We start from the raw sequence: 15,558 nt of genomic DNA, 5'->3' as shown, positions 1-15,558 counted from the left end.
GGACAAAGTGTGACTGCAGGTTGAGGCATGACAGCTACATACAATTGAAGATGGAGTCCACTTGGGACATGAAGACAGGCATGGAAGTCTACCCTGCTACTTGGCAGCTCTATGGCACTGGGGGTGTTAGTCCATCACTGGCGCTTTAGTGGAACCTCTGTCTCTTTAAGTCAAATGTTCACAATGGAGTCCCTGCCTCTTGGGTTATTTTGAGGACATGGAATTATCTACTTGAGAGTTGTCCACACCTAGGAAGTATTCACCAAGGCATTTGACAACCACCTGTGTTTCACCATTCTACCTGTGACTCACTTTCCCCAAGACTTTGACGTTCATCAGAGGGGACATTCTGAGAGCTCTGGATTTTAGGAGAAGACATAGTTTTAGAGTGAAAGAACAAAATGAGAAAAAAAATTAGCCTATCATCCAAATTTGAAGTTGAATCTCTTTTGTGTGCCTTCCCCAGAGGTCTTAGGGTAAATAGGGAATTTGAAATTAGGGACTATAAGATTGAGGCATGTGATTAGCTTTCTGATCTGAGAGTGTCCCAATTAATCCCAGAGGCATGATTCCCTACATAACACTCATCGCTACTATTCTCAAGTTCTGAGATTTGCTTGAAGACCTGTCCCTACCTCCCACATCCTGGTATAAATGCAGCTACATTTACAGCTTAGAAGGGCCTCAGTGAACTTCCTTAATCAGAGGTGAGAAAATAGGTGCATTTTAGAACCAGAAGTTAGTCATTGAAGTTAGAACATTTTTATGTTCTTCATTTTTACTCAGGAAGGGACTGTAAGAAAGTCTTAAACTGAGGCACACCAATTTACACCCTGTTTGCTTGAAATATGCCTATGCAATGCCTCTTGTTCTCAGCTTCTGAGTTTGAACCTCAATGAATTTCCCTCACAACAGGCTTTTGAGATTTCCATTGATCTCCCTGGAACATATTTCATAGACGTTTCATGGGTGCAAAAGAACTAAGAAAGGCACACAATAATTCTCCTAACTAACATAGTGAAATGCAAGGACATTTTAAGGCATGGGATAGAGCTTACCCTAAATGAAGTCCTTAGAGTGAGAGCTAGATCTATGATCCCCTTATGTGTTTTTGGTAAGATTGAGTGGATTCATTTATCTTGTCTTAACATTATTATTTTCATTAGTTTTTTCATTGAATTCATATAAAAAATAAGCTGAAAGACCTTTCTTACAATGAATTCTTGCTAAAAGTTTTTATTAACTTTTCTTCCTGTATTTTGGAAACAAAAGTCTTCTCATTCACTCATAATTGAATGAGCTACAAAATTCACCTAAGCAGCTAACCTTTGACCTGTGTTACCCTCTAGCATATTTTTACCAGGGCTCTATCATTGTTTTGTGATTTTTTTTCTCCTTCACATTTTCTTTTTTCTCTCCTCATTTTGCAGAGTTGGGTGTTTTCCATCCTCTTTTATATCCCCAGATGACCAACAGGTATATGAAGATGCTCAACATCACTACCTTTCAGGGAAATGCAAATCAAAACCACAATGAGATGTCCCCTAATATCCATCAGAGTGGCTAGAATCCAAAAGATAAGAAAAAAGTGTTGGCAAAGATGTGGAGTAAAAGCAACACTCATTCACTGTGGATTAATAATTGGTGCTGTCACTGTGGAGGATAGTACAGAGGTTCCTCAAAAATTAAGATAGAAATATTGTATAATCCAGTGATTTCACTACTTGGTATTTACCCAAAGAGAAGAAAAACACTAATTCTAAAACATATATGGACACCTATGTTTGTTGCAGCATTGTTTAAAATAGCCAATATATGGAAGCAACTCAAGTCTTCATAGATGAATAGATAAAGAAAAAACATATAAGTATACAATAGAATATTACTTAGCCATTTGTGACAACATAGATCGACCTCGAGGTTGTTATGCTAAGTGAAATAAGCCAGATAGTAAAAGATAAATACCATATGATTTCACTTATATGTGGAATCTAAAAAAAAAACAAAAAACAAAAGAAATTAATAAACAAGAAGCAGAAACAGATCCTTAAATACAAACTCATGGTAGCCAGTGGAGAAATGAGTAGGAGAGGGACAAATGGAGGAAAGGATGTAGGAGATACAGGATTCCAGTTTTGGAATGAATAAATCATGGTCATAAAAGGTATATCATAGGGAATATAGTCAATGATACTGTAATAGTGCTTTATGGTGACAGATGGTAGCTACACTTGGGATTAGGATAGCATATACATATTATTTATAGCATAATATATAAGAGCTGTCAAATCAGTATGTTGTACACCTGAAACTAATGTAACATTGTGTCCCATTTATGTACGTTATATGTGTCAACCATGTGTATATATAAAGAATAGAGCAGTATTAATGGATATCAGTTATTTTAGTTGTACTAAGTATGACTAACAATTTAAGAAGGAATGACAAAATATGAAAGTATCCATGCTAAAGAAAAATGTAAATTTTGCAATAGCTAGAGATAATCTAAATGCTATCTTTAGTGGTTTCTGAAAACTAGCAACTAGAGACAACTAGCCATATGGATATGAAACCATCCATTAATTTACCAAGTGACTTTGAGCATTTAACTTTCTATTCTCAGCCTTAGCTTACCCCTATGTAAGATGAAACACTTGGCTTAATTAGTCTTTTTTTAAAGAATTATTTATTTATTTGAGAAAGAGGAAGGGCAGAGGGAGAGAATCTTCAAGCAGACTCCCCACTGAGAGTGATCTCAAGACTCATGAGATCATAACTTGAGCCAAAACCAAAGATCTGACACTCAACTGACTTAACCACTTACATGTGCTTTGGCTTAATTATCTCTAAAATAACTTCCATATGGAATATTTTGTGATTGGTGAGATTCTATGGATTTTAGCACTTAAATCCTTTCATGTAGTATTCACTCAATATGTTCTATGAAATAAATGGATTCTTAAAAATCACAAAAATTTAAGGCAGAATTTTTTTTTAAGTCATGAAAATGATATTAGTCTCTGGGAAAGAATGAAACTAAGAGGGAATAATAGTCAGGGACAAAGTTTTCCTGGTATGCATAAACAGATGAAAGGGGTGTCCATTGTGGTAACAAGGATTGAGGCAGAGATTTCTTTTTTTTTTTAAGATTTATTTATTTATTCAGAGGGACATAGACTAAGAGACATAGGCAGAGGGAGAAGCAGGCTCCCTGCAGGGAGCCTTATGTGGTACTCGACCCAGGTCCTGGATCACGACCTGAGCCGAAGGCAGGTGCCTAACTGCTGAGCCACCCAGACGTCCCGAGGCAGAGATTTCTAAATGACTTTGGGGAAAAGTTTTAAAGGACTTTTTGAATTCCTCTTACTACTTCCCTCACACACTTATCTAAGTAGGGTGAGGGGAGATGGGTGAGATTATGGAAAGGATTTTTGCTGCTGCCACGCAGACAATACAAGTCATCTAATTCTCTATGTGATTCATGAACATGTCTCAACTCGATCAATCAGGTGTGGTGACTGGCCATGGCTCTGGAAAGGAAAAGAAGGACCAAGAGTTATGCTTGGTGACTTCAATTCAGAAGGAAGGAACAGAAAAGCATGTTTAAACCACATTGTCAAATCCAACTCTACCTGCAACAATGCTGCTATGAACAATAGCTGACTCCTATGTGTAGTCCTCAGTTGATTCAGGATCCAGAAAGAGGGTAACTCAATGGTCTTTTTTGAGCTCCAGGCCAGAATCTTCAAAACCCAGATCTATCCCCAAACTATAACAAAATGAATAATCATTCTTGCGGCTACTACTTCCATTGCAACAGTATGAAGAACTACCGCATACTGCTCAGGCCTATGTTAGGGACACAGTATGCTGTGTGAAACAACATTTCACTCAGACTCTTTACCTGATGAGAATTTAGTGAAAGGACACAGAATACAGGCAAAGCTACAGAAATTGATCAAAGAAGTTGAAGCATCTGGAAGCTAGCAGCAGAAAGTAGAGCCCATCCCCTGTTCTGAAATGAGCATGCAGTGACCACAACCACCACCCAAAGAGAGCTAGAAGCAGGAAGCAAGTCCCTGGCCACCTTCTTTCCCAACACACAGCTCAGGAGGAGTTTTGCTTGGAAGGATGCAGCCATTCTAGCACCTTCATTGTGCATCTGGGAGAGAATGGGAAGTAAATAGAGTTCTTTTTCTCTTTCTCCTACCTCTGATACCCTGCTGATTTCTGGCATTGGCCAAACTCACCTGAATCTGGACACCCAAGGAGCTCTATTGGTGTGATCCATAAGGGTTCAACTTGAGGGGGACAAAGGAGAAAGAGAAGAAAAGGCAAAAAGCCTGGGTGGGGTGAGGTGACAAAGGGAGAATCACCAGCAAACATTTTTATATTACCGGTATATCCATAATGTTCCCATAGTACACATATAGCCATGTGTTCTTATTCCTATTAAAAAGATAAAGCTGGTGGCGCAGTTGGTTTAACATCTGGCTCTTGATTCTGGACCAGGTCATGATCTCAGTGTCCTATAATGGAGCCCAGTCTTGGGATCCCTGCTGAGCGTGGAGCCTACTTGAGATTCTATCTCTGCTTCTCTTTCTGCCCCAAACCTCTAACTCTCTCTCTCTCTCTCTCTCTCTATCTCAAAAATAATAATAGTGGTAAAGCACAAGGCTCAGAATTAGTAAATAACTCGCCCATGTTCAACAGAAGTTAGTCAATCTACCAATGGCATTCTAGACTCCAAATCTTTCTCTGTATATTAGGTACCATTCTACTTTATATGTTGTAAACAAGAGAACCTATTACTCCCCCTGTCAAAAAATAAAAAGATATTCACCCATAACTAAAATAAATGATGGATCCCATTCTTTTATGATTCTCAGGAGATTTGATTCCCTGTTGATACTGGGGAACAGGCCCAAATTAAGTCCTCGACAAACTTAGGATTTGCAAGAGAATAAGATAGTGGCTGTACATAGTCTGAATGACTTGCTGCTAGGAATAATTAAACCATGGGGATTTGGTCCCTATATGACAAATCTGTTATAAACTCCTCAGGTTCTTCTGTCCATGCTATCATTGGGAAATCAGGCTTCTTGCAGAGGTAGGATTTGGTTTTATGAAAATATAGCTTGGAATGAAGAAATAAATCTTTTAATCAACACAAATAAAATTATGGGCTGAAACATATTATGATGAATTAGCAAATGCCTTGATCTAAATTTTAGTGATCTTCTAAAAGTACAAGTATTTATACATGTTCAGTAGAGTAGTGCTTCAAATGGAAACAAAACTGACCGGAGAAGACATTCATTCCATATATAATGATCGACTGGCTCCATTTGGGAAAGCATTGTTCTAGGTGCCACTGAGGCTATAGGTAATGATTAGATAAACTCTTGTCCCTGAGACTCACACTTTGATGTTGAGTGGTATTTTATTTTTAAAAATATTTTATTTACTTATTTGAGAGAGCCAGCAGGAGTGGTGAGCCGGAAGGACAGAGAGAGAGAGAGAAGGAGACTCTCCAGGGAGCAGAGAGCCCAAAGTGTGGCTCAATTCCAGGATCCTGAGACTATGACCTGAATAAAAGGCAGACACTGAGCTGACTGACCCACCCAGGTACCTCAATGTTGAGGATTATTTTAGGCTAGACCTGGATCTTCCACTCATTATAATAATAGCTACAACTTATTAAGTGCTTCCTACATGTCAGACATGTTTTAAAATTTTACCTGAATTAAATCCCTCATAGAAGGGAGTTTCTATGAGAACCAAATTTTATGCATGAGGAAATTTAGACACAGAGAGATGGGTAACTTGATCAATTCCCATAGCTAGGAATTGGACATGTGGGCTTTCTGGTGAGGAGGTCTCACTGAGGACTTCCAATATCTGTTGACCTTGATGACTGTCAAACCCTAGCTATGAATACTTTCTCTTATTTCATGAAGAAAATTAGGGAGTGGTGTTAACAATCTATCCGATTCCTTCCAAGTTAATGATGCTACTCTTTATAGTTATAAGCGTCCTATTGTATAATGCTCTGTACCCCTTCACAGAGAGTCGGCCACTCTTAGGTTTATGATCTACATTAATTATTTAAAGTTAATTAAAAATGCATTTCATGAAGATGCCTTCACTCAATCTTTTCCACTTTAAACTGAATTATGACCACCCACTAGGAGATATAAGTCTTCTTGAAATAAAGACCAACCATCTACAATCTTTGGGTGCCCGTATAGTTCCAGCAAGCATCTATGTGAGAAAATTTCAGGGTGAGGGTAAATGTTAAGAAAGCAAAGCCTCACGTGTCCCCAGAACCACATCTGTCTCCCTACAAATACTTCTCTCTGAGTTTTTCTTTGTTCAAATCACGTAGGATGTTATGTTTTGTTTCATTGAAAGAAAGTTATTGCCACAAAATACTCAGTTAAATTATCTAAAGTGTTAAAGTTTGCATTGCATCATTAACCCTACAGTAACAAATAAGAGACATTAATTATTTTGACACTTGATTTACGTGTTAATAAGCGAATATTTATTAAAATACCACCCCAGCACTGAAGAGTATTCAAAACAACAAAATAATTATGATTACATTGATTTAGGTGATTTTATTTTTATTTTATTTTATTATCCTGATCTTTAAGTCCAAAATCCACATGTGCAGAGTAACGTACATGGGACTACACGTGGACAAAACAATGGACAACACAATGGACAAGAATGTTGGAGATATTTACAAAGTACCTTACAATGATCCCCGTCCTGCCTTGGCCCCATAACTCTTAGTAAGAAGTAGTGTAACATTCCACACCTGGGTGTGTGTTAGTGAAGGATGGTTTAGGTTTTCCAGGATGGTCTTTATGGTACTTTCAACCTACAGACATGTGGGGAAATGCACTTGAGTTATTTTATGTCTTGTCTCAGTTGTATGATCAATATTATTATTTCAGCAAGAATATTTACATGTATTGTAAAACTCCGAGTTTATGTTATAGAATATTTTTTAATTTTGGTGAGAGTTAAAAGGAGGTAGAGTTAGAAGTATTATAAAGTGTGGATATGTTCATTAATCTTTTTTTCATTATTTTCTCCTTCCCCATGCCTGGGAGCCTTTTAATGCATGTTTTCCCTAATTTCTCTTCCGATGAACCATTGATACCACTGATATATATGTATGTGTATATCTTATACATAGATATGTCTGCATGTGTGTATATATGTGTGTGCGTATATATATGTACAGTTTATATACTCTACATTATTATTTTTAATACTAAAAATATAATTGACTTTTGTGCCTCATGAACCAAATTTTGGCCCTGATTTTTGGCATAATAAACAATACAAAGGAGATCTGATGCTGAGTCTTAAAGTTAAGTAAGATTTGGTGATATAAGGACCACCTGAGCAGAGGACACATAAAGGGAAGGACATGCATTGCTGAGTGGGAATAAATGCTTGAAATGATCTTGAGTCAAGAGGGGCAAGAGGACAAAACCCAGTTCTACAGGGATATGTATCATTTGATTCAGTTGTGCAAAACAGATGATGATTTATATACCACATCAAAAATACATTGAGAAAGCAAGGATTTCCATGTCCCCCCCACCAAAAAGCAACATTTAAGGACATTTTAAGTGCACTAATGTAATAAATCTTGCAGATAAGGTAAAGTCTTTTCAATGTGAAGACTTTCAGGAAAGCATTTAAAATATTACTGCCTTTATAAAAGGAGCTCTCTACTAATTTAGGTATTTGAAATATCAATTGCATTGACTAAGCTATTTTTTTATGTTGCAAATGTTTAAAGTTTTAGAGAAGACTTATCAGATGACATGATGAAACGTTTATTTCCCTTCTTTTAGCCCTCATTTGAAGCCACGCACACACAATGTTAAAGAACAACTACACAGCAGTGACTGAGTTTATTCTCCTGGGACTGACAGATCGAGCTGAGTTGCAGCCTGTCCTTTTTGTGGTCTTCCTAGTCATCTACCTTATCACAGTGCTTGGCAATGTTAGCATGATCTTGTTAATCAGAAGTGACTCAAAACTTCACACTCCGATGTACTTCTTCCTCAGTCATCTCTCTTTTGTGGACCTCTGTTATACCACCAATGTCTCTCCACAGATGCTGGTTCATTTCTTATCCGAGAGAAAAGCCATTTCCTTCCTGGGTTGCCTTCTGCAATTCCACTTTTTCATTGCCCTGGTGATCACCGATTATTATATGCTCACAGTGATGGCCTATGACCGCTACGTGGCCATCTGCAAACCCCTGTTGTATGGCAGCAAGATGTCCAGGTGTGTCTGCTTCTCTCTCGTTGCCACCCCTTATATTTATGGCTTTGTGAATGGTCTGGCACAGACCATCCTGATGCTTCGCCTCTCCTTCTGTGGACCCAATGAAATCAACCACTTTTACTGTGCAGACCCACCTCTCATAGTCCTTGCCTGCTCAGATACTTATGTCAAAGAAACTGCCATGTTTGTGGTGGCTGGTTTCAATCTCACCTGTTCTCTAGCCATCATTCTCATCTCATACACTTTCATTTTCTCCACCATTCTGCGCATCCACTCTGCTGAGGGCAGGCGCAAAGCCTTCTCCACCTGTGGGTCCCATTTGACGGCTGTCACCATCTTTTACGGGACTCTGTTCTGCATGTACCTGAGACCTCCTTCTGAGACATCTGTAGAACAGAGCAAAATTGTTGCCGTGTTTTATATCTTTGTGAGTCCTATGTTAAACCCTTTTATTTATAGCCTGCGGAACAAAGATGTTAAAAATGCAATCAGGAAAGTTTTCCAAAGGAAATTGTTAAATTAAGTAGACACTTTGGTCACAGGTATGTAGTATGTATATCTCATTATCTGGCCATTTGATGAGCATTTAAAATTAGCATGTCACTTTCTGTCATTGTATATTTTTTGCCTTCCATAATTTGCCAATAGACTTAGAAGAAGATATCAAAATATTTGCTAGCATTTAAAGTGTCATCTCAGTGAATAATAGTAACAACAATAATAATAATAATAAACATTCATAGAAATTAAAGACAAGATTGAAGTCATTGCTATTGCTCTATAAATCAACAAACAACAAAAGGCAAAAGACAGATATACCAAATGATGCTATGTCCATAATCATCCGTTTGATATTTGTAGTGCTTAATAATTTTCAAACTAAATTCCAGAAACTTCTCAACCATAGCAGGTAAGCATTATTTTTCTTGTTTCTTTTTGCCTTTATAGGCAAAATAGATCATGTAGTAATTAGGATCCTTAGGTATCTAAGATTATTCTAAAAAATATCTTTATAGTGATAATACTGGTTTGATGGAATCCTCATTCATAAGGGTTTTGATGGAATGGCATATTTTCCTTAGAATTTTTTAAAAATTAATATCCACCCCCATCATAAAACTGGTTTTCTGGTTTCACTTGTTAATTTTTCATTAGGAACCATTTCCAACACATGCTAAAAAATAGAAAATAATGTAAAAAACTGTGCAAGCATAAGTGATCATTATTAAGTGTTCACCCATGCCAGTTTGCTTCAGACATTTCACATAATCAGATAGTCTCAAACTGAGTCCTCCCTGCCTGATTCTATTCCTCTCTTCACTGCCTGTACTCGAGTCTCATTGAATTTAGTGTTTCTTATCTCTATATAGAGTCCTAATATTTGCTGGTCTTTATGTATCCACAAAATCACATAATGTTATTTTGGCATATTTAAGACTTGTTATAAATCAAAACATGCTATCTTTCTGCAACTTATTCTATTTTCATGAAATATTGTTAGATTCATCCATGCTGAATTATGTAGCATCAATTTTCACTGAGATAGTCTACGTACCATATAAATATACCACAGTCTATCTCTTCGTTGAATTATTGATAGATGATTTCTTATTCCTGGATAATATGAAATGTGGCAATGCGTTTTCCTCTGAAATTCCTGGATAATATGAAAATGTGGCAATGCGTTTTCCTCTGAAATTCTCAGTGTGTACCAGTTCAAGAGATCCTCTCATGTACATTTCCTGGAGGGTAATTTCTGGTTCATAAGAATAGAGCATCTTAAATTTAGAAGATATTGTCAAATTGCTCTACCAATGTGCTTGCCTGCAAACGCTGTGAGAGATTGGTCTCGCTCCATATTCTTGCCAATACTATATATTGCTAGGCTTTCGAAATGTCTTCCAATCTGATCAGTATAAAATGGCTTCATAAGGGAGGTGAAGCATTTTTAAGTACTTTGATGCTAACTGCAGAGTTTTTGTGTGTGTGTGTGTGTGGTTTTTTTTTTTTTTTTTTTTTTTTTTTTTTTTTTTTTTTTAGTTGTACGTCTATATTCTTTGTTCTTTGTTCAGGTGGGTTGTTTTATCTTTATTCCATACATTTGCAGTAGCTGCTTTCATATTGTCTACTAGGTACTGACCTTTTAATGATATCTGCAATGTCGATGCTTCAACCTGTTTGTAGCTTGTACTTCACTTTGTGCCAGACACACTTGGGGGGATAGAAATTTTTCATTTTAACGGACTTCCAATTTTAATGTTCCTTTATGGTTGTGCTTTGTATGTCTTGTTGAAATAACTTTTTCCTATTGTAAAGATATTCTCTTGTATTTTCTTTCAACGCTTTGAAATATTTCATCTTTAAGTCTTTATTTTTGCTGGTATTATAAATGTTGCAAACAGTCTTTAATTCTGATCTTTAATGAAAGTAATAAGTTTTCTATTTTTTTAAAAAAGATTCCATACATTTCTCATTACGATTTTTTTAAATGTTTATATTTCTTTTTTTAAAAATTTTTTATTTATTTATGACAGTCACACACACACACACACACAGAGGCAGAGACACAGGTAGAGGGAGAAGCAGGCTCCATGCACCGAGAGCCCGATGTGGGATTCGATCCTGGGTCTCCAGGATCGCGCCCTGGGCCAAAGGCAGGCGCCAAACCGCTGCACCACCCAGGGATCCCTCTCATTAAGATTTGAGTGAAAATTCTGTCATGTATCAAGCTTTCATATTTGTATCAGTCTGTTTCTGGTTCTATCTTGTAGGACCAATCTGTCAATTCTTTCCTTGATGTAGTAGACTATATTTATAAAAATAGTTTTACCACCCCTTTTCTGGAAGTTTGAACACTGGAGAATTTTCTTGAAGCGTCTCTGAGAGAAGATACAATTAAGACATATAGAAATACTTTATTTTCCAGATTTCAGGCCTGTTATCTTCCCAGAAGCCACATGATACCACTTTATTGGGCCAAGGTGTGGCTACGAGAATGAACAAGAAAAAAAAAGCTATTCGTAGTCTGTACTGAGCTCTGTGTCAGCCCTTTTGTTTGGTACTTGCCATCACAGGGCTTCTTTACCCAGAGGGGTTAGCATGTGTTGCAATTTGTCATCAGTTGTGCATGCCTTGCTCATCCTTTCTTTCTTCCCCAGCTGGTCTGATTCCCAAACCTGAATCTGCCACATGCAGATGTAAGAGTTCACAGGGAAAATAGCAACAAAAGTGGAGTGTTATGTTTTTCCCTTTTCAGGCATTAGAAGTGGTCCAATCCCACTGAGCAATTTGTACATCCATCCATGTCATGGTACCCTACTGTTCACCTTCAGCTTTTTCTCCTGAGACTACTAGTTCTGGAAGTCAATGGTGTCAAAAACACTCTCAGAAGATATAGGAGCTGAGCAGAGCAGGTTTCTATGAGGTCAAGGTCAATCCTATTGATTTTTTAAAAAGATTTTCATATCCCTACAAATGATTTAATATTTTGTTTCTAAAAACTGAGAGATATGGTTATGATTTTGTTTATGTTTATAATTTTTTCCTTTTATTATCTTATGTCAATTAACAAGCTAGTTTTACCACTTTTATCATTATGTACTTTCTCAACTTTGCGGAGTAAAATCTAAAAGTGTATTTTTCCTGCTATTCATGTATCTTCAGTGGTATTTTTTAAATTGTTTTTGGTTACTTGATGCCTATTATGTACATTTCTACCCTTGACTTTGAGGCCCTGAATCCTTTTAAACTTGAATTTCATATTTTATTGTGGAGATACATATTTAGGAATATTTTTTAACAATTTATTTTGTCCTTGAATGCATTTTCTCTATGGTTTTCTCCCTCTCCCGCCATGAATTAAATTGCATTCTTTAAACTCATTTTTAGTTTTTGAGTCTACTTTTTGTTTGGTTATTATACATTGTATTTTCTATTTTTTTTAAAAGATTTTATTTATTTATTCATGATAGACACAGAGAGAGAGAGGCAGAGACACAGGCAGAGGGAGAAGCAGGCTCCATACCAGGAGCGGGACAGGGGACTCGATCCCGGGACTCCAAGATCGCGCCCTGGGCCGAAGGCAGGCGCCAAACCGCTGAGCCACCCACGGATCCCCTGTATTTTCTATTTTTAATAAATTTCTTTAAATTTGTGTAGATGATTTACCTAAGTCTTCATTACTAATATTGGTGTGCAGTAATAAAAGGATTATGAAGTATTTTAATTGTGGGTACTGCTGCTTCTATCTTATATGGTGTCATGAAGTATATAATATATGATTGATAATAAATTATAACTTAAAAATAAACTGTTGCAATATTATGTCACACATGACTGTAATTATAATTTTGTTGCATATTATTAATGTTCCTTTAATATTAGCGTTTTTGTCAATGACTCACTACTGTTCTCTTTTCATACAGTTTTCATCTTGGGTCAAGTTTTCACCTACATGATTTATACTCTTATTTATTAGTCCTTAATGACAGTTCCTATGAGAGAAACTCTGTTTTTACTTTTCTAAAACTGTCTCAATTTAATTTTTAACTCTCAAGGAGGAATTCATTTGGGTATGGCTTTAGATAGATTGATATTTTCTTTTAACATGTAGAAAATATTTAATTTTCTGGCCTGTAATAATTTGTTCTTGAAAAGATTGTATTACTAGATTATCTGTTATTTCTGTGTAGGTAAATTTTCTTCCCATTTTAAATTTGGTGTTAAAAACTAAAAGTTTCAATTTTTGTCTTTGTTGGTATTAGCTATTTTTTCCTGCTCCATCTTTGGTGGATCTGTGGCTAATTTCTTTGAGTAAGCCCTATCTTCTATGTTCTCACAGTATCATGAATCTTTAATGTACGGGACTTTTCACAACTCTGAGTTAAAATCTGTATATTTGTGTGATTAATTCACAATTGTGTCATCTCCAGATTGTCGACTCCACAAGACAAGGTTCATATCTGGTTTTCCTCACTATTGTGGGCAATTTAAAATATTAAAGCCAGTATTTTTCTCAAACCTAGAATATAGATCATTCTCAATAGATATATATTGAATAAATAAACTATTATTATGCCCTTTTCATTATGATTAGCTCATTGCAGGCTCTATCTCTACCACTTTCCAAAATGATTTCACAAATTCTACTCATTGAAAACATGACCATGAAATTTTAAATATGCATACCTCATTCCACCGACCATGAAACAAACTGTTTAAGGACACAAATCTTTTCACTTTCTCTTATATTCTCTACATTGACAGTACAGTGGTAAATACAAATTATCCCTGAATGTTTTTAACCCTGTGGATGAATGAGTGAATGAATGAATGAACAAATGAATGAATGCCAGAGAACCTGGAGAAAGTTTAGCACAGTTGAGCTTGTCACATTTCTTGGCGAAACTATCAACAACGCAATATCAAACCCTACTGACTGGCCTGTTTGAATCTCAGGCTCCCAATTTATAATTTGCTTCTGCCCAGGAAAGTTACTTAATCTTTATAAGCCTCAGTTTCCCATCTGTAAAATGAAGATAATAGTACTAAAGCCCCATGGAGTTGTGTGAAAAATTACTGGACTCATGCTTGCAAAGTGCTAAGTCTAAATCTGGCACATATTACATGTCCAATGCCTAAAGCCTATAATTAATTCCCCTCATTCTGATTTCTTTCCTGTGGTTTCTTACCCAAATTAGTCACTTACTCCATTTCATCTCCCTACAGATTTCATTTTTATGAGAGAAAGAAGTATGCTCCATAAAATGCAAAGTTACCTGGGAGGGGATAACCAAGACTTGTTGAGTCTTCACAGAATTAGGTACACACTGCACACTCCTTACATTATTCCAAAAGTATCTGTTGATCAACTATCATCTGCCAGGGCCTAGGCTACATGCTGAGATCATGGTCCTGGCCCAGATGGGCTTTCAATGTCGTGGTGGCAAGAGAGACATTGGCAGGTAATTAAACAGGGTGTATTAGACTGGGATGGGGGCAGGGTGCCCAGAGCACTAAGGTCTTGGTTCAGGGGGTACAGAGAAAGCCTCTTTTGGGAAGACATGTATTTGAGCCTTTCCTATGGGCAGAACAACTTGAATCTGGGGGGAATGAGGAAGGAGCTGAGTGGAGAGGAAGCTCAGGGAATATTTAAAGCCAGCGATGGACAGAAGGACAAAGTGTGACTGCAGGTTGAGGCATGACAGCTACATACAATTGAAGATGGAGTCCACTTGGGACATGAAGACAGGCATGGAAGTCTACCCTGCCACTTAGCAGCTCTATGGCACTGGGGGTGTTAGTCCATCACTGGCGCTTTAGTGGAACCTCTGTCTCTTTAGTCAAATGTTCACGATGGAGTCCCTGCCTCTTGGGTTATTTTGAGGACGTGGAATTATCTACTGGAAAGTTGTCCACACCTAGGAAGTACTCACCAAGGCATTTGACAATGACCTGTGTGTTTCACCATTCTACCTGTGACTCACTTTCCCCAAGACTTTGACGTTCATCAGAGGGGACATTCTGAGAGCTCTGGATTTTAGGAGAAGACATAGTTTTAGAGTGAAAGAACAAAATGAAAAAAAAAATCAACCTATCATCCAAATTTGAAGTTGAATCTCTTTTGTGTGCCTTCCCCAGAGGTCTTAGGGTAAATAGGAAATTTGAAATTAGGGACTGTAAGACTGAGGCATGTGATTAGCTTTCTGATCTGAGAGTGTCCCAATTAATCCCAGAGGCATGATTCCCCATGTAACACTCATCGCTGCTATTCTCAAATTCTTCAGAGATTTGCTTGAAGACCTGTCCTTACCTCCCACATCCTGGTATAAATGCAGCTACATTTACAGCTTAGAAAGGCCTCAGTGAACGTCCTTAACCAGAGGTGAGAAAATAGGTACATTTTAGAACCAGAAGTAAGTCACTGTGTTTTTATGTTCTTCATTTTTAGTCAGGAAGGGACCCCAAAAAAAGTCTTAAACTGAGGTACACCGATTTGCACCGTGTTTGCTTGAAATATGCCTATGCAATGCCTCTTGTTCTCAGCTTCTGAGTTTGAACCTCAATGAATTTCCCTGACAACAGGCTTTTGAGATTTCCATTGATCTCCCTGGATAATATTTTACTGATCTGTCACTAGTACAAAAGAACCAAGAAAGGGGAAATTTCTACTTGCTATGGAAAAAAACAAGGACATTTTCAGGTATGGGTTGAAGCTTCCTCTAGCAGAAGATTTCTTAT

The 15,558-nt window shown here is 37.1% G+C and overlaps 2 protein-coding genes across 3 annotated transcripts in view; both read left to right on the top strand.

The window, feature by feature from the left end:
• LOC144293366 (olfactory receptor 5M3) overlaps positions 1–15,558 on the top strand; it is a 145,609-nt gene that overhangs the window by 84,353 nt on the left and 45,698 nt on the right. The window lies entirely within an intron of this gene.
• On the top strand, positions 7,907–8,842 carry LOC144293358 (olfactory receptor 5M5-like). Its single transcript, XM_077864448.1, has one exon. It carries the CDS (start codon positions 7,907–7,909, stop codon positions 8,840–8,842), a length of 936 nt encoding a protein of 311 aa, XP_077720574.1.

The sequence above is a fragment of the Canis aureus genome, chromosome 21, assembly GCF_053574225.1.
Source record: "Canis aureus isolate CA01 chromosome 21, VMU_Caureus_v.1.0, whole genome shotgun sequence".
Taxonomy (NCBI): domain Eukaryota; kingdom Metazoa; phylum Chordata; class Mammalia; order Carnivora; family Canidae; genus Canis; species Canis aureus.
This window is presented reverse-complemented; position numbering and strand designations above follow the sequence as displayed.